The 19915-nt window shown below is 36.7% G+C and overlaps 2 protein-coding genes across 4 annotated transcripts in view; both read right to left on the bottom strand.

Annotated features, from left to right (window-relative positions):
* The window catches only part of Syt7 (Synaptotagmin 7), a 335513-nt gene that overhangs the window by 239542 nt on the left and 76056 nt on the right, over nt 1-19915 (bottom strand). For 2 of the 3 annotated variants that reach the window (XM_074259521.1, XM_074259520.1), the window contains exon 2: nt 13638-13888. The exons of the other annotated variant lie outside the window; for it this stretch is intronic. In XM_074259521.1, coding sequence (XP_074115622.1) covers nt 13638-13882 — 245 coding nt within the window. In that variant the 5' untranslated portion in view covers nt 13883-13888. The remainder of the gene's footprint in view (nt 1-13637; nt 13889-19915) is intronic. 3 annotated transcript variants of the gene reach the window in all.
* LOC141538242 (uncharacterized) lies at nt 2513-2899 on the bottom strand. Its single transcript, XM_074259620.1, has one exon. The coding sequence runs from the start codon at nt 2897-2899 to the stop codon at nt 2513-2515; it is 387 nt and encodes a 128-aa protein (XP_074115721.1).

Raw genomic sequence — 19915 nt, 5'->3', positions numbered from 1 at the left:
AAATTATTTTATAACGAGGAAATTAATTGATCTTGGGATTAAGTCCGTGAATTTGATGAATTAAAATTTACTAAAATTAATAATTAATAGCGGGGACATTAAGTCTAAGAAATTAGTTATTCTGAGTAGGAAATTCACAGTAAAAATTTAGTCAGAATTAGTTAATTAAACTTGTGTTAATAATTTTTGAACGTGATTGTAAAAATTTATGTCATGATTGATTTAATTAGCAAAAGTTAATTCAAGGTAATAAGCCTCTTGTTCTAAATAATTATTACTATATTATTAAGACCATGACAATAGGTTACTCAGGAATTTTAATCTATCTAATATTTTAATACAGAGTTAAAATTTACAATCGGAATTTGAAACTGAATGTTCGTTAAGTCTTTTGGAATTTGATTGTGAATTTGGAATTATCGTTTCACTAATAACTAATGATTGAATAATTAAGTTTACAATATTTAACTCAAATTAAGTACAGTCAATTTTGTTTAAATTAAAATTTATAAAATAATATCATACAAGTGTGGGTTATCTGTGTGAAGATTAGTGTGGGTCATGTGTGATAGAGAGTGTTAATAGTGTTAAGTCAGTTCTGGTTAGCCGATAGTTAGGCTAGACGATCTCTGTCACACTGTTGTCTTTGTGCAGAGTAATTAATTAGTTCTGGTTAGCCGATAGTTAGGCTTATAAGAAGTGTTTAGTTCTGGTTAGCCGGTAGTTAGGCAAGACGGTCTCTGTCGCACTGCAGTCTTTGCGCAGAGAGACTCGTTGGTCCTGGTCAGCTGACAGTTAGGCTGTAGTTCATAAGTTTTAACTAATTATAGTGTGAGTGTGTTAGTAAAATTTAATTGATTTTGATAAGTACTTATTTTGTTAATTTTTATTGTTAATAAATATCGATATATTGTTAATTAAATGTTTATTCTTCAACAGCACCTTCCTCCACTCTCTCTACCCTAAGAATAAGAATTCTCAGCTCTGGACCGGTTCCAGGAACCGTGATTAAAAATCCTGGTGGCGCCCTGATAATTATATTGTTTGTTAGTTTGTTAGTTTACTTATAAAATTGATTAGGAGCCAACCTGAGCAGGTAAAACTGTTGCAAACTGTAACGGAGTACACGGGGCCTTTCTTATCTGAAGAAGGTCTTCGATCCGTGCTAGCTAGTTATCGACCGTTTCCCCAGAGCGCTGTGCTCTTAAGTACTCGCGCCAGTAGGTGTAAGTTAGTAAGTAAGTCCCCGAGGTGGAAGCGCCGGCGCCGAGAGAGAGAGAGAGAGTGGGGAAGACAGAGTGAAGAAAGAAACGACCCAACAAAATTTGGGAAAGTCATTGTGACTGAACTGTCGAAACCAACACCTCGTGAAAAGTTCGAATCAGGTAATTATTTTTAATTCGCTCGCTCAAAGTGGAACGAGGCGATGAAACTTGATAAATTTAATGCTTGCTAGGCCAACATGTCTACTCGCTTCCCCTTTCCCTTCCCCGCTCTTCAGGTTCAGGACACGCTCTTCAGATTCATTAATTTATGGAACAATTAGACACTCGATAATATCGGCATAAACAACAACCGGTACATCTTCCTGATATTTAAAAATTGTGAAACTTATTTTCTCATCAATTGGAAGCTCAATTTTAACTTTATTAATTTGAATACAATCCCAACGATGTTTATTAGATACAAATACACTTTGGAAATGGCACAAGCATCGATCGCAAAAGAACATTCGACTGTTGTGTTGTGAGATTTGACTACTTAACAATCGCGAGAAATCTTGAATTGTTGCGAAATGAAATTTACGTCCAAAGTTATTGATTCTATTCTCAAAATTATCATCAATATCCATTTTTGTGTCATCTGACAGAACTCTCATCATCAGAAGATAAATTATATCATCATTACCTAAGTTTTTTTTATTTAAATAAAGTGGCACTATCACACATGGCTTTTCATCATCATCATCATCATCATCATCATTATCTACAAGTTCAAATTCTACATTTTCGGATTCAACACCATACACATTTATCGCTAAAAAAAGGACTCGTCTATCGTGTGGATATGATGTAACTCGACTTACATTTTTACTATCCGGAGCAGGACGGAGAGCAGCAATAACAACCTACAAGAAGCAGAAGTAGTCATTGTTGTGGATGTTGACTACAGCTTTCTTATTCTTGATACTCTTCAGTAAAGTAGTGTAGGTTGAGCCATTTTCACTTTCAAGTTGAACAAATTTGTTGACGTTGAGAGTAATGTTGAGAATTTCTAAAAGTGACCATCCAGAATCATGATGCTCGAAGTCTTCAACGTTCACTTGGAGACGATCATTGATAAACTCATCAACCCAATCACTGATATTGCTCTATGATAAAACAACTTCATTTTTGGTCGCAATAGTCTCCGTTCCAACGACTTGTGTTTCAGCAGCTATTTTCCAAAATTCAACAGTTAAAATGACGTTGGCTTTGATACCACTGTCTATCTGCAGAGAATTATTTATTTGCTAAATAATTAATTCTTTAGCTTCTAGAAGAAACTCTTTGAGATCAATGTAAAGCAGATTCACAACCATACCAGTACGAATTCTACTGGCAAATGCACCTTCAACATTACGCCAAATAATTCGCTGGTGGTTCAATTGTACTTGCTGATGAGGATCTACACCACCACCAACTACACCATGCAATTGTCTTTGGAACCTCTCATAATGAGATCCAAGCTTTGTGACGTAAAATTGTATCTGGAGACGTTCATGTACGTTTAAATGTGGAGATTTAGTAATGTCAGTCAAAATATTGATGTGTTCTTGAGTTATATCACTCCACTCAGCGATTATCTGGTTATGAGTTTCAGGTGACAAACTGGGAAGTTCGTCATACCCATTTTCCATGGCTCGGAGAATATCGTTGTATACTTCACCATCTTTTTTTTTAATCACAAAATGAGTAAGAATGATTAAAAAAAACACGTAATAAATACCACAAAAGGTGTGAAATTTTACACTTGGCTTGAATATAACTTTGAGGATAATCGTGCAATTCTGAGCGCTTAAGTATAAAATTAGCGGAAAGTTGCAGGGATAGTCTGTAGTCTCAACCGTTTTCCTAATTTTCTTAGTTAGTTCCCTCGTTTAAAATTTTCACCTAGGTGATGAGTTGTGATCATTGGAAAATTTCGAATTAAAAAAAAATTGTTGAAATATTTTTAGATTTTAATGTCAAATTTCGAAGGTATTTAAGTTTCATGATAATACTATAATATTTAAAAAAAGTTAACGGTAAATTCTAAAAGTATTTGAATTTAAGTTTTACGAGTGTTTTAAAATCTTTTTTGAAACGTTTTTCCTTTTTATTCTAAGTTTATTTGTGAGATAGCTCTGCTAATGTAAAGTTTAGAAATGCTTGGAAGTAATGAAAACTTCCCCTTTTTTATCGTTTTTCTCAGAAAATTATTTTTATGAGGCATTATTTTGACCATTACTAACTGTACTTAGCCTAGATACACATCTATTAGAGACATTTTTTTTAACTTGGTTGTCCCTTTTCTATGGGAACTTTGTACTTATATTTTATTACCCCCTTATTTCCGAGCCTGTTGATTTTAGAGCTTAAAGTTTTTATTTTCATGTTTCTTATGACAAATATCTCTGGACAAATGCGTAGCTTTGCTCTAATGACTCTGGTTTCATTAGAGCAAAGGTTCTTATTTTATTCATTATCTTCTAAGTATATCTTTAAGCGAAATTTATAGTCATCCTAATCGTTTTGTTATAGAATTTAAGAGAAGGATGTCATTCGAAATTTTATTATAAGATTTTTATTTAAAAAGTTACCCGGACGTAACAGTTGTTAATGCATGAAATAATGTTGATGATATAACTGCTGCAAGACTGCCAACTGAGTCGCATTATTAAAGCGTGCAATTCAACGTACTCATAAGAAAAATGATCCTTATCTTTTAAAAACCCTTTTTCGACGTAACCTTGTCATTCCAGTCGAATATCAAATGACGAATAATGGCGAGCAATTCTTATTCTTTGATAGTGGTAATAATGATGATTGGTACTTGATATTTTTAAGAAAGTTTAATCTTCGTCACTTATCAATGTTCTGTCAGATTTATTATGTATATTCTAATTTTAATTTCGGTCTAAGCAATTACCTAGAGACCGGGATCTAAGGAATTCGAATAGAAGAAGTTGGAAGTTTTCCCTTTTTTTTAAATAACAAAAAAATTGTACGTTTTAATTATTAATTTATTGCAAAAAAAAAATTACAAATATATTAGTCCATAACATAATTAAATTGAAAACATTAGTCAAACAATATAAAACGTGAGTTTAACTAGCACAATACAAATTAATAAATTAAAAGTTTTAATCGGTCTTTGAAAAATTTACAAAAGGTTATATAAAGCGTTTTCTACCCTGAAGGGAAGAAAACGATCATTTCAGATCTTGTCAAAGGCTTGACCTGTCGGAGATTACCTACCCTATCTTTCACACATGCTCATCCAAAGTTGCTTAATATTGGCCCCTCTAAGGCCTAGAAGGAGGAGGCTTTAACCCCTTCTCTTCTCAATCAGCTGGTGCCGGATAGCACGCGCTACCAAGGCCCGTGAGTCCTCAGTACCTACTCAGAACAAGCCGGCAAAGACTTGCTCAGGTCAAGCCTTTGGCAAGATCTGAAATAATCACTTTCCTCCCTTCGGGGTAGAAAACGGTTTATATTTCAGCTCTGTGCCTTTGGCTTGACCTGTCGGAGAGATGTTTAGCTTCTGCCGGCACCATTAGCATATTGTGACCTGAAAAATCACTTAACCTATCCTCACTACTTGCAAACTAGAAATTTTATTACTCACATTTTAATTTAATTTAATTTTATTTATTATCTTTAACCAATTAAACAAGAAATTAAAGTCTTATTTGATAAAATCACAATAGACTTACACACTAAGAATACTAACTTTGAACTGAATCTCTCATAAACATTGAAATTTGTACTTTAAATAATTATAATAATAAAAAATTTAGGAAACGGTTGACCCTAAAGACCATCCCTGCAGCTTCCCGCTACGTTCAGTTATTACGCGCTTGCAATTTTGCCGCTTTTGCAATGTTTTTGAGTTCTTCGAGTTCAAAAATTCATTGCCATATTTTGAGCTCGCCAAGTTCAAAAATAAGCTGTTTGATACTTTTGAGCTCTTCGAGCCCAAAAGTCTAATAAAAGTTTGATGAAAAACGATGTTTTTCATTTTCAAACTGCTATAACTTTTAATTTAGTTAACCGATTTTCACGCGGTTTGCAGCAATCGATGAAGTTTTTTAAGTACTATGAAGAATATGTTCACATTAATTGATCAGAAGTAAAATTTTAGAGTTTTTTTTGTTAAAAATATCCATTTTTTCGATCTTTTCAATTTCTTTCGTTCATGATATCTTACGAATGAATGAACCAATTTTGATGCAGTTGGCGGTGGTCGACGTCGTTTTCGAAGGCTGAGAACTGATTAGTTTTTAAAATCGATCGGTAAAGCCGTTTGAAAGTTATTCCAAAAAACTACTTTTAAAAAAATTTTTTTCTGCAGTTTTCTTGAGATTTCTTGGAATCTACCGGTCTGAATCGGTTCAAATTTTCAGGAAATCTAAGTTTGGTGGAACCTAATCGAATGTCACCAACCGCGATTTGATCGGTTGAGCCGTTTAAAAGTTATGAGGGTCACACACACACACACACACACACACACACACACACACACACACACACACACACACACACACACACACACACACACACACACACACACACACACACACACACACACACACACACACACACAGCAGGAAAATTCTTAGCGGGAAATTAAAAATACTCTGAGCAGTCTTTAAACAGCTATACTGCACTAAATTTACTTAGTTCTAATTCCTTACTTCGTTCTGATCTAGGTCTCTGAACTTCTTTACAATAAAATTTGAAGAAGTTCACTTATCCCTGCCAATTTCGCCGTTGAAAGATTTGATCTTACTCCATTCCCTGCTCAAACCGATGTGAGGCCACCGGTGACCTCATTGATCCAGGACTTGCGTCGATTTTCAAATCTTTACAGGCAGTTCTGATCCACCCAGCAATGCTCGCCCTCGATGCTGTTTTAACTGTTCCTCTAATCGTAATAAATAGTTGATTTAAGTCTGGCTTTGCCTTGCATCTTTCTGCTGAAATCTTTATCAAGCGCTTCACCCCGAACACTACATCAAACACCTGCTGTTCCGCTTTTGACAGCTTCCATTCGGACTGTCTATATCGAACATTGTCCGTTTTCGAGTGGAACTTTTGCCAAAAGGTAATTGAGCTGCGAGTTGTTTCATATCCTTTATTATCAATCGACAGAATAGTCAAATCATGGATCCGTCTCCCTGAAGCCAATAATAGTAGGATAGCCGTATGTCTGGAGACCTGAAAAATACTGTGCTGGTCTGGTGGATGGTATTTTAACCACTCTATCAGCTTCTGAAAATTCACCCACTTGATTTTGGCATGATTTCCGAAGCTTCTCTTATTCCAATTGCTTTGAGCATTGATTTGACCAGTGGGTGCGCACTCAGTTAAAATTGCCCGTTTGGATCTGCCAGAGAACTAATTACTGACTTTTTCATCAGAATTGTGCGTTATCTGAGTTTTTTCTCGGTAGCTAAAAAACCCAGATATGCCGCCAGGTGTTGACCCGTAGGTTGATTTGGTATCACCTGGTTGTCTGAACACCATCGCGTCCACTGCTTCCATGCCGAGCTATACGATTTCCAGGTTGAGCCTCTCCTTGCTGATGACACAAGGTAAACATCGGTGCTACATAGTCCTGACACTAGTCCTGCCCACCCCGTATCCGCCAGACCTCTAAACAAATTTCCTTCACGCCTTGAGGTGCTTTCCCCGTCGCTAGGTCTACCAGCGAGTTCTCCAGATTCCTCAACTCGAATGGCGCTGCCGTGCTCCTTTTTTTCAACTCGCTCCTACAAAAGATCTTTTCCCAGCGAGGCGCTACTATGAGGAACAGTCCCCTTGCTCTGCTCAAGTGGCTCAGGACATCTGGGATCAAAGGAGGTGGAGGGAAGACCCAGGCTAGATTCACCTCCCAATCTCTGCTGAAAGCATTGATGAACTCCGCTTCGCAATCGTTTGCTTCCAGCGTTACATATCTCGGGACGACTTTCAACCGACTCGTGGCAAACAGATCTATCAGAGGGGGTCCCCACTTTTCGAATGCTATCTACGTCAAGCTCTCTTTCAGATACCAGTCTGACAAAGGTAAACCCCTCGACAGTCTGTCTGCCCAACAATTGTAAATCCCTGGAAGGTAGAATGGGCTCAACTGAATCTGCGACCGGTGACATAGAGTCAGGAGTTCCTTCACCAATTGTTGCAATCCTATGGACCGCGTTCCACCCTGTTTTTTGATGTATGCTACAACGATCTTGTTTTCTGATTGTAGCATGACTGTCCTGTTTCGAAGGATTATCTCGAACTCTCTGATGGCAATCAGGACTGTGTAGAGCTCCTGTGTCCACTGACCCGCTCACTTGGCTGTCCAGGTGGAATCCCCATCCTTCTCCCGACGCGTCCGTTGTTAGAAATATTGAAGCCTGTTGCTTGAATATTGGACTCGTCTGGAATATATTCTTCTTCCACCATATACAATCGTTCAGCGCTGACGAGGGTATTTCCATTTTCTTTTTTGGCTTGAATTCCGAGAGTTCCAGGCTTGCTTTTTACAATTCCCTCGAGAATAATCAGCCCAATGGAACCACTAGCGCTACAAAGTTGAGCTGGCCCAGCAATGAAGTCCCGCATTTCCAATTCCATTCCTCTCTTTGTTCTATCTGTTCGACCGTCTTCATAATCCTGTTCATCTTGTCTTCCGGTAAAATCATTTGATTTTCCTCGGTGTCCCAAATAATGCTCAGAAACTTCAATTTCCTCGTTGGTGTGATCACAGACTTCTTCAGGTTCACTTGCCAGCCCACATACTTGAAGTACATTGTCACCAGCTCTACCTAGCCTGATAGAGCTTGGGGATTTTCGTTCATTATGAGAAAATCGTCCATGTAAACTATCATTCTTAACCCAAAATTTCGATATAGGTTTGCCAGCCAATTGCTAATCCTGGAGAACGCTAGCGGCGCACTCGATAGACCAACCGGAGACACGTCATATTGTACACTTGACCTTCGTAAACTAAACAGAAATATCTCCGATGACGCAAAATAGTTGGTACGTGGAAGTATGCCTGGGAGATGTCCAACTTCACCATGTAATCTTTTACTCTCAGGAAACGGGGGACCTGTCGTTGGTGTATCAAGCGAAATTTGTGCGGATTCAGATACTGATTCAGTCTCTTCAAGTTAAAGAACGGTCTCGCTGATTCGTCTGGCTTCGGAACCAAGAACATGGTGGAAATGAATTCTTTTGTCCATGTTGATTTTTCCAGTACCCAGTCTCTCAGTAGTTTTCTTAATTTTTGAGTCATTTGCACAGATTCCTTCGTTGCAAACCGCCTCAAATTTTCTTTTGAGAGCGGTACTGTTATGAGTTTCTGTACAAATGGAATGCTGTAGCCTTCCAACATATCCAAGACATACTTGGGAGCTCCCAACTGACGCCAACGACTGACAAACCTCTTCAACTGGCCTTCTTGGAACGGACAGTCATAATATCCTGAAATGATCTTTCTTGCTGGAGCTATTTCTCTTTGTTGACTTTCTAGAGTCTTTGAAATTGAAACTAAATTTTCGAAAGGAAGACGACGGAGTCGATGACTGTTTGAACGATGATTTACTCTTCTGGTCACGACAGTATCCTGAGTTTGTTGGCAGGTGACTAGATTTAGGCTTTGATGAATGATACTCTCCCTCCTTGGAGTTTCTCTGACCAAAGAAGGAAACTTTCTGAAATCGACCTCGCTGGTCGAAAAATTTTGAGAAAGCCTCCTCATCGAATAAATGTGACTCCGAAGATGGGATTTCGGCTAACCTTGACGCTACGTGCGGATCTTTTGGCTTAAACACTTTTCGTCTAATCACTATCAACTCAGCACGTCTAGGACAAGTGTAATAGAGTAAGTCATCTAAAATTTTGTTCAACGCCGATTCTCCCAAGAAATTCTCCTCGATTTCATTGTAAGCATCTGGGTACTTTTGTGCGATCTTTTGCATACCCTCTGTCAACTTCTGTCTCTGCTTTAGCAGGCCGTGTGTAATTGTTCCAGCCATCTCTTCCGCCTTTTCTAATATTGAATTAGCAAAATTCTAATTCTCGGTACCCAACTTTTGGCATGCTATTCCTTGGGCTTTAATTTCAGGGGTTGGTTGAGGTATTGACGGTGCACTCTCTTTGACCACTGGAACCAATGCCAATTAATCTAGGTTCTGAGGTTGTTTCTAAACAATAGGTAAGAGATCCAGTGCCTTCCATGGCGATGTATCATTTACCACGACCTCTTCCAGTTCATCCAGGTCCTCTAACTCTTCTGAATCTGAATCACTGGAATCCTCCGGCATTTTCTTGCCCTCAATTTTGTCCAGTAGGACCTGGATCATATTCTCCATTCGTTCCTCTAAGATTGAATACTTCGATCTTTTTGATACTGGCCCTTCTGACGATGACGCCTTTCTCTTGCCATCTCGAACTCTATCTTCCTCTTCCTCGGACTCTTCTTTCTTCCCCTCTCAGCAAATCCGCTTTATTTACGGGAAATAAAATGATCTTTCAAAGGCTTTAAAGCGTGGAAAAATGGTTCTGCTTGGGCTGCCGACCTTTTAATTTTATTAACCACTGCTGGTGGGCTCATGATCAAGGCTCGACAAAAGGCCATATTCAACATCTCAACTTTATAATCACGATAGACCTTTTCTGGCAAATCTTGTACAGCTGGGTTGAATGTTTTTGCTATTGCTACTGTAGGCAACGCAAACCGGACTTTGTTAAGGACCTGTGGATCAATCTCCTTTCCAAAGACTTCTTCTTTTGAAGACTCCGCTGACTCCTCCAAAAGCTCCTCCATCGTAACATACGCCTCTTGACGGACATCCATCTAAAAAATCCAAATATATGTATTTCAGAGTATGTTTTTTATAAGTTGTTTCAGCGCCGAGACATTTCTCGAGCCGTTGAGGCTGTATAGACACTCCTTGAGCCATTGCGGCTGCCTTATTAGAACAATGTCTCCTGTCCGCGGCTGCTATACTTAGAGCCAGCAGGGACAGTTCTTAAGCCGTTGCGGCTGCTTTTTTAGAACAATGTCTCCTATTCGCGGCTGCTTTACTTGGAGGCAGTAGGGACAGTTCTTGAGCCGTGGCGGCTGCTTTTTAGAACATTGTCTCCTTTCCGCGGTTGTGTCGAGCCACGGCAGCTGCTTGAGCCTATGGCTCGACTCGTTACGCCTGCGGGTGCGTTTCCTCTGCTCTAATAATCAATCTGTTTATGCAAACGGCTGCTCCTCATGAGCCTTTATGCCTGCGGCTGGTGAGCTTTGTAACAAAACATAACTTATAACCAAACTTACCATTTTATTTTCTTCGTCTGCAAGTATAGGGTAGATTACATACTTCTCGCGAACGTTACAACAACGTTTGGACTTGTATGCACTACTCGAAAAGTAATAGCGTACTGAGGAATTACGGGCCTTGGTGGTGGGTGCTACCCGGCATCAGCTGATTGAGAAGAGAAGGAGTTATGAACCCCCTCCTTCTCGGCCTTAAAGGGGCCAATATTAAGCAACTTTGGATGAGTATGTGTAAAAGATAAGGTAGGTAATTTCCGACAGGTCAAGCCAAAGGCACAGAGCTGAAATAATACAGTTGAAACGTTGCAGATTGAGTTGACAATAATGAGCAAATAGTCGTACCTGATATAGCCTTGATCTTATGATTTTTCGGGCTTAAAATTAATTGACGATAATGATTTAGTTCTTTGTGATTTATAGACTGATTTTTCGGAAAGAAAACATACAAAAACTGGTAAATTTACACTGAGAAAACATTTTGTTTGACGAAAATTAGAGTTTTCAATGGATGTCGACGTTTTGAAATCCTAGGAAGCTTCCTTGATGGTTTTTATGGTGGTGTTCGAGCGACTGTGTGGGAGTGTGTGTACTGCTTATAACTTCGAAACGGCTTGACCGATCAGAATCAACTGAGTGGCGATCCGAAGAGTATCAAAGCCCTTAAATTTCCTGAAATTTTAAACTAATTCCGTTCGTTAGACTTGGAGAAATCTAAAAAACTAAATTTTTAAAAAATTGTTTTCTTGGAATAAGTTTCAAACAGCTTTACGGATCGTTTCCAAAAACTAATCATCTTTTAACCTTGGGAAACTACGCCGATCACTGTTGGATCGGTCAAAATCGGTTGATTTTTTCGTGAGATATCGAAAATGAAAAATAGAAAAAGGTTTTTTCAAAAAATCTGTTTGATGGCCTTACCAATCACTTTTAAGAACTAGTCAGCTTTTAATCTTGAAAAACTACGTTGATCGCCGTTGGGTTGGTCAAAATCGCTTGATTTGTTCGTGAGATATCGAAAACGAAAGAGAACCAAATAAAGTATTTTTTGGGAATTACTTCAAAATTCTTTATTCGATTAATTTAAACTTGAAGATTCTTTATGAAGCTTAAAGAACTGCGTCGAATGCCGTCACCTGCGTGAACATCGGTTGATTAATTCAAAAGTTATTGCGGTTTAAAAATTCAAAAAATAATGTTTCATAAAACGCCTATCAGATCTTTGAGCTCGAAGAGCTCAAAAGCATAGAAAAACCTATATTTTTGAGCTTGGAAACCTCAAAATAACTCAGAAATCGTATTTTTGAGCTCGAAGAGCTCAAACCGTCATAAGTGGAATTTTAAGCGCTTACGTATGAAATCAGCAGAAAGTTGAAGGGATTGCCTTCAGGGTCAACTGTTTCCTTCATTTTTTATTCAATTTTTGTTTAAATTCTTCTTGTACAAAATTTTTATTTTTTGAATTTTTTTTTGTTAATGTTACGTCCAAGATTTTGGACATAATTTATTAAAATTTATTTGGGTCATGGTATTTTCCAACCACTAGACCGAAAATTCAGAAGGATGTAGGAAAACGTTGCGGTTGTCTTTTGTTGATTTTTTTTTCATATGATTGTAATTTTTAGATTTTGATTGTAATAACGCATATTGACAAAAATTAAGTTTACAAGTTTAGATTTACATATTTAATATATTCATACCTGGTCGTCGACACACGCACACAGTATAATATTATTTTATTTTATTTAAAATTTAATTTGTTAACTTTTACTTTTACTGTTTAAATTGCACATCTTAGTTTACGTGGAAGAAACACCGGCCACTAACTAAGATTTAGACGATCCGCAAACCTGGAGATCTTTTACTAACGAATCCTTTACGGAAGTCTCTGGCGAGACTCTCACATGAGGGTGCGTCCTAACGAGAGGCTCATACGGAGGACTCAAAATTTAAATTATCTATCCACTAACTAGATTTGATCCGCACAGGAGGAAGTCAGGATAACGAGAGACTGAGTTCATACCAAAATCATCTGGGCCTCGAATTTCCGAGCGTTTCCAAATTACTATTTGAGGGAAAACAGTATTCAATTAGCTGCCTATTTTCCGTAGATTCTACATACATTTACTTTGTTCTTCACGCATGCGCAGTAAATAAAACTTAAACTAATAAATGAAAACAAATGGAATTTCTTATTAGTTATGAATTAAAATTTATTATTCACACAACAACAAAGTCACTGCTAGGGTTTTTAAACCCAATCAAGTCAACTAGTACAATCATTATGTATAATTAAAAGTGATTTCATCCGTTAGTTGTTATTCGCTGTCTTAACTCCCATACCTTTTTGATTTAGTTCAATAGTCTATACACTTTTCTGAAAACACAAGTACGTCAGAAGAATAGTGTATCGATCGATCCAACATTTCCTGAACAAACTGCTTAAACAACTGCCCAAAATCAACCATAGTGAAAACTATGTTGGATTGAGCATGATTTGGGAGTAGATCCTCCGATTATGAGCAAATGAATAAGTAGAGCATTTCTGAATATTCCTAAAAATACTAGAACATTCAAGAATTTTTAGGAAAATTCAAGGTTTTTCAAATAAATTTGAAACTTAAAATAAATGTTAATTAAATTGTTAATAAAATGTTTAATACAATTAATGTAATTTTAATCATTATGGTATTTAATGTAACAATTTTTTTATCTTTATGCTCGGAAAATAATTTCGACCTTATTTCATAAACCACCATGATAAAGGTAATATATCATGTTGTTTAAAATCGAATTGATTTGAGCCCTCAATGATCGCTGCTTAAGTTTTTTGTGGTAAGAAAATATCAAATTCTTTGCTAATAATAACAATTACTCGCTTTCCATATGTAATCTTCGCTTTTTTTTTTTTTTTTTTGTAAGAATTAAAAGGAACAGTTAAGATTAACAATGAATACCATAACTTCTTTTCAAATTCGGCTTTCTAATAAATGTCATGAAGGTGATATTCATACTTCATGCTCTTCATACTTAACCTTTATAATAATTATACCTAAAGAATGATATATATTTCTCACCCGATATTTTTGGTTGTAATAAGTGGTGTTTTGAAGTTGAGTATTCCATTTTTTTTTAAATATTGTTGGGATTCATCAATACTTCTAATATTATCACTATCTATTCCATTGTCGCAGTCACTATCAAGATCTTTAGATCTTTTATCCCAAAGATATCGCCAAGCTACTAAGCATAGACCAATGATTACGCCGATGGCACCAAACGTTCCGAAAATTGCAGTCAATATTATATCACGACGCTCCATAACCACCTATAAGTAATAGTCAATTATTTTTTGTATAAATTTATGAAATACACATTTATTATTTTTATTTTCTGTCAACAAATTTATTTTAAATGCATATGATATTAGAAGACTAAAAAAAAAGTTAAGCTGCTCATAAATTTTCTAAACATTTATATCTACTTAATAGTTGTAGTTGAAATAAAATTGAAAACGTAATTTTTTAGCATTTAACCGATTGTATCAGTTGTTTAATTTATATCAAAAACCGTTATGTTCAACTACATTCTTTACTTTCCACATAAAGTAAGGCTTGCACTCTTTCCTGAAGAGCAGAATCTAGATTTCCACGAACTATAATATTACGTAGATACTTCTATGTCAGCTGCTATACTAGAATATCTTGATTTATTTCTTGAATATTTTGTTGTTGTTAAATTACTTGTATATTAATAGTGAATATTTAGATCATTTTCATAAGATTATAACGATATTATTATCTACCCTCAGGTTCGAAAATGTTAGGTTGATATAGAAATAGTGGTACTTTTTAGAGAGTATACAGAGCCATCACAAACAGAAAAAATATTCATCGAGTAGTTGTACAAGAAAACTAATTATGTTTATGACATCGAGAACGAGTCTCATCACCTCGCATGGATCGAGACAAAACGTACTATCTTCGTCGCACTCGCAACGGCAAGCTGTGACAAACTTATGAATTTTTCTTAAACAAATAAAAATTTTTTAAAAAACATTTTGCTAGAGAGTAGATAATTAAATAATCGATCAAGTAGCAGAGAGTTTTTTCTAAAATTTTTTCTTTGTTTAAGAGAAATTCACGAAGAAGTAAAGGCTGGAACTGGTTTTCAATATAATACTTTTCATACAATATGCTTCCTAACGTATTGGCAAGTGAAAGTGTTTCTGTTTTTACTCAGATTTCAATGGAGGTTATATAAAAATATAATTATCGAAAATAGTTATATCTAATAATGATCTCTCAAAACAGTTTTTGAAAATTTTGAATTTAATAACATTTTTTTTACAACAAAAAATTTTCGTTACTTTTAATTAAAAAATTAATTGTAAAAAATCTATTTGGAGATAGCTTAACGAAATTTACAGCAGTTATAATAAAATATCTATAGTTTCACATAAAATTCTTTTGCAAATTTTATTTATTTATCATCAATTTTCTATAAACTTTTAAAAAAACAAAAAGAAATTTTAATTACTTTTCAGTCCGGTAATCGAATTTTTTTTTTTTTTATTAGTAATACGAATTATACATTTGAGTACTTTATTTCAAAATAAAATTTCACTGCCCGCTATTAGTTTAAATAATATGAATTTCTAAATGACGCAACGACGAGCGGTATAAGTGCTGCTTGCGACTAAGCTTAGCTGTTAAGACTAGTCGGCTAGTTAACAAGTGCCTTTTTGATCAACTTTTTTTAGCAGTTTTCGAAAATGATGATTAGGGTGTCATTTGATCCCGAATAGTATTCTAGATAATTTTTGAAAAAATCGAAGTTTTTGCTTGCAGAAATTGCAAAAATTATTAACAATTTAAAAAAAAAGGGGGGGTTAGTTTTTCACAAGCATCTCAAAAACTTATGATTTTTCCAAATTTGAAAAAAAAAAGAGGAGGAAATGTCTTTAAAAAAAGTCCAGACTCCCGGAACTGTAGTGCCAATATTTATAATTTTCCATAGAGGGATGAAAATACTGCCAAAAACGGGTGCTTATGTAAGCCACGCCTACTTTTGACACTTCCTTAATAAAAACTATTTTAACATATTAAATATAAAATTTAAGACATAAAAAATTTCAGGGGCTGACTGGATAGATAAATAAACAATTATCCGCCCGAAAAAAATTTTTATCACAATTTTTCAATTAGTTATGCAACAGTTAATCAATAATTTTTTCTGCTTGAACATGCACGTTGCAAGTATGATAATTGTTGCAAGCAAAAACATCGGTTTTTTAAAAATTATCTAGAATACCATTCGGAATCGAATGACACCATAATCATAATTTTCGAAAACTGCAGAAAAAAGTTGATCAAAAAGGCGTTTGTTAACTAGCCGAATAGTCTTAACAGCTAAGCTCAGTACCACGCAGCTCTTGTACCGCTCGTCGCTGCGTCATTTAAGAATTCACATTATTTGAACTAATACCGGGCAGTTAAATTTTATTTTGAAATAAAGAACTTAAATGTATAATGCGTATTACAAAAAATCGAAAAAAAATCGATTCCCGGACGAAGAAAAAATTGAAATTGCAATTTGTTCATATAAAAGTTAATCAAAAATATGATAATAAGCAAATGAAATTTGCAAAACAATTGTATGTGAAATTATAGATATTTTACTAGAAACGTTGAAAAATTCGTTATCTTCAATAACTTTCTTACAATAAATTTTTGAATTAAAAGTAACGAAAACTATTAGTGTAAAAAAATTGTTGTTAAATTTTTAAGAACTGTTTTGACGGATGATTTTGAGATAAGACTACTTTCGATAACTATGTTTTAACAAGTTTTCTATCATTAAGTGGTAAAACGGGGGTCCACTTTACGTGATATAACTCCAAAGGATTTGTTTACATTTAATAAGCTTTATTGACTGTTAATAAATTATTATTTAACATCATAACATCTAATAAATACTTATTAACACTTAAAAAATATTTATTAACAGTTGATAAGTAATTTATTGAGTACAATTTATTAACTATTAATAAATATTTATTATTTAATAAAATAAATTATTGTTTTCGAATATATTAATTTATTAATAGTTAATGAATCTTTTTATCAGTGTATATTAATAATTAATGATTGACAAATTTCATAAACAATTTTGTTAATTAAGTATTGATCATGTATTCGATTTGTGTTACTTGTAGTTGTTACAAACTGTACTTTTCTAATGTCTCGTAGGTAAACAGGTAAAGAATCAGTTCTATAAGCGTCAGGTCCAAGGTTTGATTCCCGCGCATGCCGGGTTTTCTTTTTTTCTATGGAAATAATTCCATATATTTCTATATAATTATATCTAATTCTATATAATCATTCGAGTAGTCGTTAAAAAAGAGTGTTTTTGAATTTCATTGCTCCCAGGGACTCAAATGCTTTCGAATTGATAAAAAAAAATTTTCGCAAAATTTGAGCTCTGTTGCGATCGTCTCGAGATGACCTTGACTGGATTTCTCTCAAAACTCTAATCGAGCTCTTACGTGGCTTGAGGGTTTTGTGGCCTTGAGAAAGACCGTTTGTCAAAGAAGTCCTGAGAAGAACTGATTCAGAGTTGGCCTTGAGAAAGACCGTTTGTTAAAGAAGTCCTGAGAAGGACTGATTCCAGGTGTGAACGCAGAGCTAGCCTTGCGGGCTTGTTACCGAGCTAGAAACCTTGTTGGTAAGCCTTGCACGCTTACTGAAGACTTTGATCGAAGGTGAGATGATCCGTAGGTTGAAGAAAAACTGGCGAAGTTGAGATGACCCGCAATTTGAAGGTAAACTGGCCAAGTTGAGTCCGTAGAATGGTGACAATTAACAACCTTGCTAACTTGTTACTTGAGCAGCACTATGTAGAGCAAGCCTTGCACGCTTGCTGAAGTATTCGAAGATCTGGTTGTACTGGTAACTGGTCACTAAGAACTGAATTCTCGGTGCCATTGCATTGCTCCTTATATACTCTAGATGCGGCTCACAGTCTTGATAGGGGGGAGAGCCTACGGGATTGGTCTATTCCGGGTGGAGAGGGAACTATGGCTTGTCTGGCGAGCAGGCACTCTCTTCACGGTCCGTGCTTTTCCGAGTGCCTAATTTGGGCTAGTTGGCCTTCGGAATTGGTCTTCGGATTGATTTTTCAACATTCTCCCCCCATTCTGCATGATGCAGATTTTCCTTTTTTTTTTTTTTTTTTTTATAGAGATTCCTCTTGATGCTGTGCTAATGGTAGAAGAGCAAGTTTAACTATGGGTCTAGTAAGAGTTGTTGAAGTTTTGAGCGTAACTACTCGTGTGAGACCATCTTTTCCAGGGTGTAGCTGGACTACTCGAGCCAAAGGCCACTTTGATGGTGGATATCTCTCGTCAGTTATTAGCACGAGAGAGCCAATTTTAATATCATTTGTTTGATGGTGCCATTTCGTAATCGTTTGATGAGCCACAAGACATTCTGCTGACCATCGATCCCAGAACTGCTGGAATCTTTCTTGAATGCGTTGGAAATGGGACAGTCTACCTTCACCTATAGATGTAAGAGATGGTTGTGGAACTGCATTGAGTGGGGCTCCTCTGATGAAGTGACCTGGTGTGAGAGCTGAGAGGTCGTTTGGATCGTCTGATAGTGCGCTCAGTGGTCGTGAATTGAGAACTGCTTCAACTTGCGCGAGAAAGGTTGAGAAGTCTTCAAAGGTGAAGCTCGTGTCAGAGAGGGATCGTTGGAGATGACCTTTTACTGATTTGACGGCAGCTTGCCATTTGCCACCCATATGTGGTGCTCCCGGAGGGTTAAATTTCCAGTTTACTCCATCGTTAGCTAGAAGACGATGCATGTCCTTCGAGCTTCGAGTGGCCTTTGAGAATAGACTTTTAAGTTCTTTATAAGCTCCCTTGAAGTTTGTTCCACAATCGCTGTGTAAAGTCTTGCAGAGACCTCGTCTACTTGTAAACCTTCTGAATGCCTTTAAGAAGCCTTCTGTTGAGTAGTCTGAAACAACTTCTAGATGAGTAGCTGACGTTGAGAAGCAAACGAAGACTGCTATCCATCCCTTGAACTTCTTTGTTCCTCTTCCTTGAAAGGTTATTAACGTGATTGGTCCAGCATAATCAACTCCAGTAGTCTCGAATACTAGTGATGAAGTAACTCGAGAAACAGTAAAAGGTGCGATCCGTTGTTGAGTTCTCACTGCTCTAATTCGAGCACACACAAGGCATCGATGAATGAACGACTTAACTGGGGCTCGGCCCCCCAAAATCCAGCATTGACGGCGCAGATATGTGAGAATGAGCTGTGTTCCACCATGTAGTGTTCGAGTGTGGGCGTCAGCGATGAAAAGTTCAGAAAGCTAGCATTGACGAGGTAGTATGGGAGGGTGCTTACTTTCCTCATCGAGTAGAGAATTTTGTACGCGACCTCCAACCCTTAGTAAGTCTTAATGGTCTAATCTAGCTGTTAGTCGCGATAGGGCATGGGACTTTGGTAACTGCTTTCCAGTTTTAATGGTGCTGATTTCTGATGAGAAGTATGCTTGCTGAGTGGTCTTGATCCAAAAGATTCTGGCTTTTTCTAGATTAGCTGGACTTATTGGTGAGATGGAGACGCTTGAGTTTGGAACTCGTCGGAAGCAAGCGATGGCTCGTTGACACAATGCAGTTATTCGAAGAAGCTTTGGTAGGTCCTTGTGGAAGGTATTTACACATGGTAGGTCAATGAGTTCCCAGACTGTAGGTTGGATGGTTGCTGCTAGAGAGATGCCAGGTCGTTCTTCTAGGTCTTCAGTAGGAGATGGAGCTATAGATATTGGCCAGTGCTCAGGAGATTTTGCTGACCATGGAGGTCCAGACCACCACAGAGAATGTTTGATCAATTGATGAGCGTCTAATCCTCGAGAGGCACAGTCTGCTGGATTGATTTTTCCAGAAGTGTACCTTCAGTTGGCGTTTGGTAATGCTTGATGAATAGAGGCAACTCTGTTGCCAATATACTCCTTCCATTTCATAGGATTGCTTTTTATCCATGCAAGTGATATGGACGAGTCAGTCCACAAAAAGACTGGGATGTCCAGGAGGTCTAAAGTGGACTGAATGTGTTTCATGAGATGTGACGGAAGGACTGCAGCAGATAGCTCAAGTCTGGGAATAGTCAACCGCTTGATTGGAGCTACTTTGGTTTTTGAGCAAACTAGGGTGACTTTTGAGTTTCCTACTTGGTCGGTTATTCTGATATAAATAACTGCAGCCATTGCTAGCTGGGAGGCGTCAGAAAAGCCGTGTAATTGTACAGAGTAAGAATCTGATTGAAGTTGGATCCACCTTGGG

Source organism: Cotesia typhae, unplaced genomic scaffold, assembly GCF_013202065.1.
Source record: "Cotesia typhae breed Kobodo isofemale line unplaced genomic scaffold, CoteBio_Ctyphae contig_20, whole genome shotgun sequence".
Taxonomy (NCBI): domain Eukaryota; kingdom Metazoa; phylum Arthropoda; class Insecta; order Hymenoptera; family Braconidae; genus Cotesia; species Cotesia typhae.
The sequence above is the reverse complement of the archived record's forward strand: the minus strand, read 5'-3'. Positions and strand labels throughout refer to the sequence as shown.

Bases quoted from the DNA above. Each gene is read 5' to 3' on its own strand.
- LOC141538242 (XM_074259620.1), bottom strand. From the start codon at position 2,899: ATGGAAAATGGGTATGACGAACTTCCCAGTTTGTCACCTGAAACTCAT.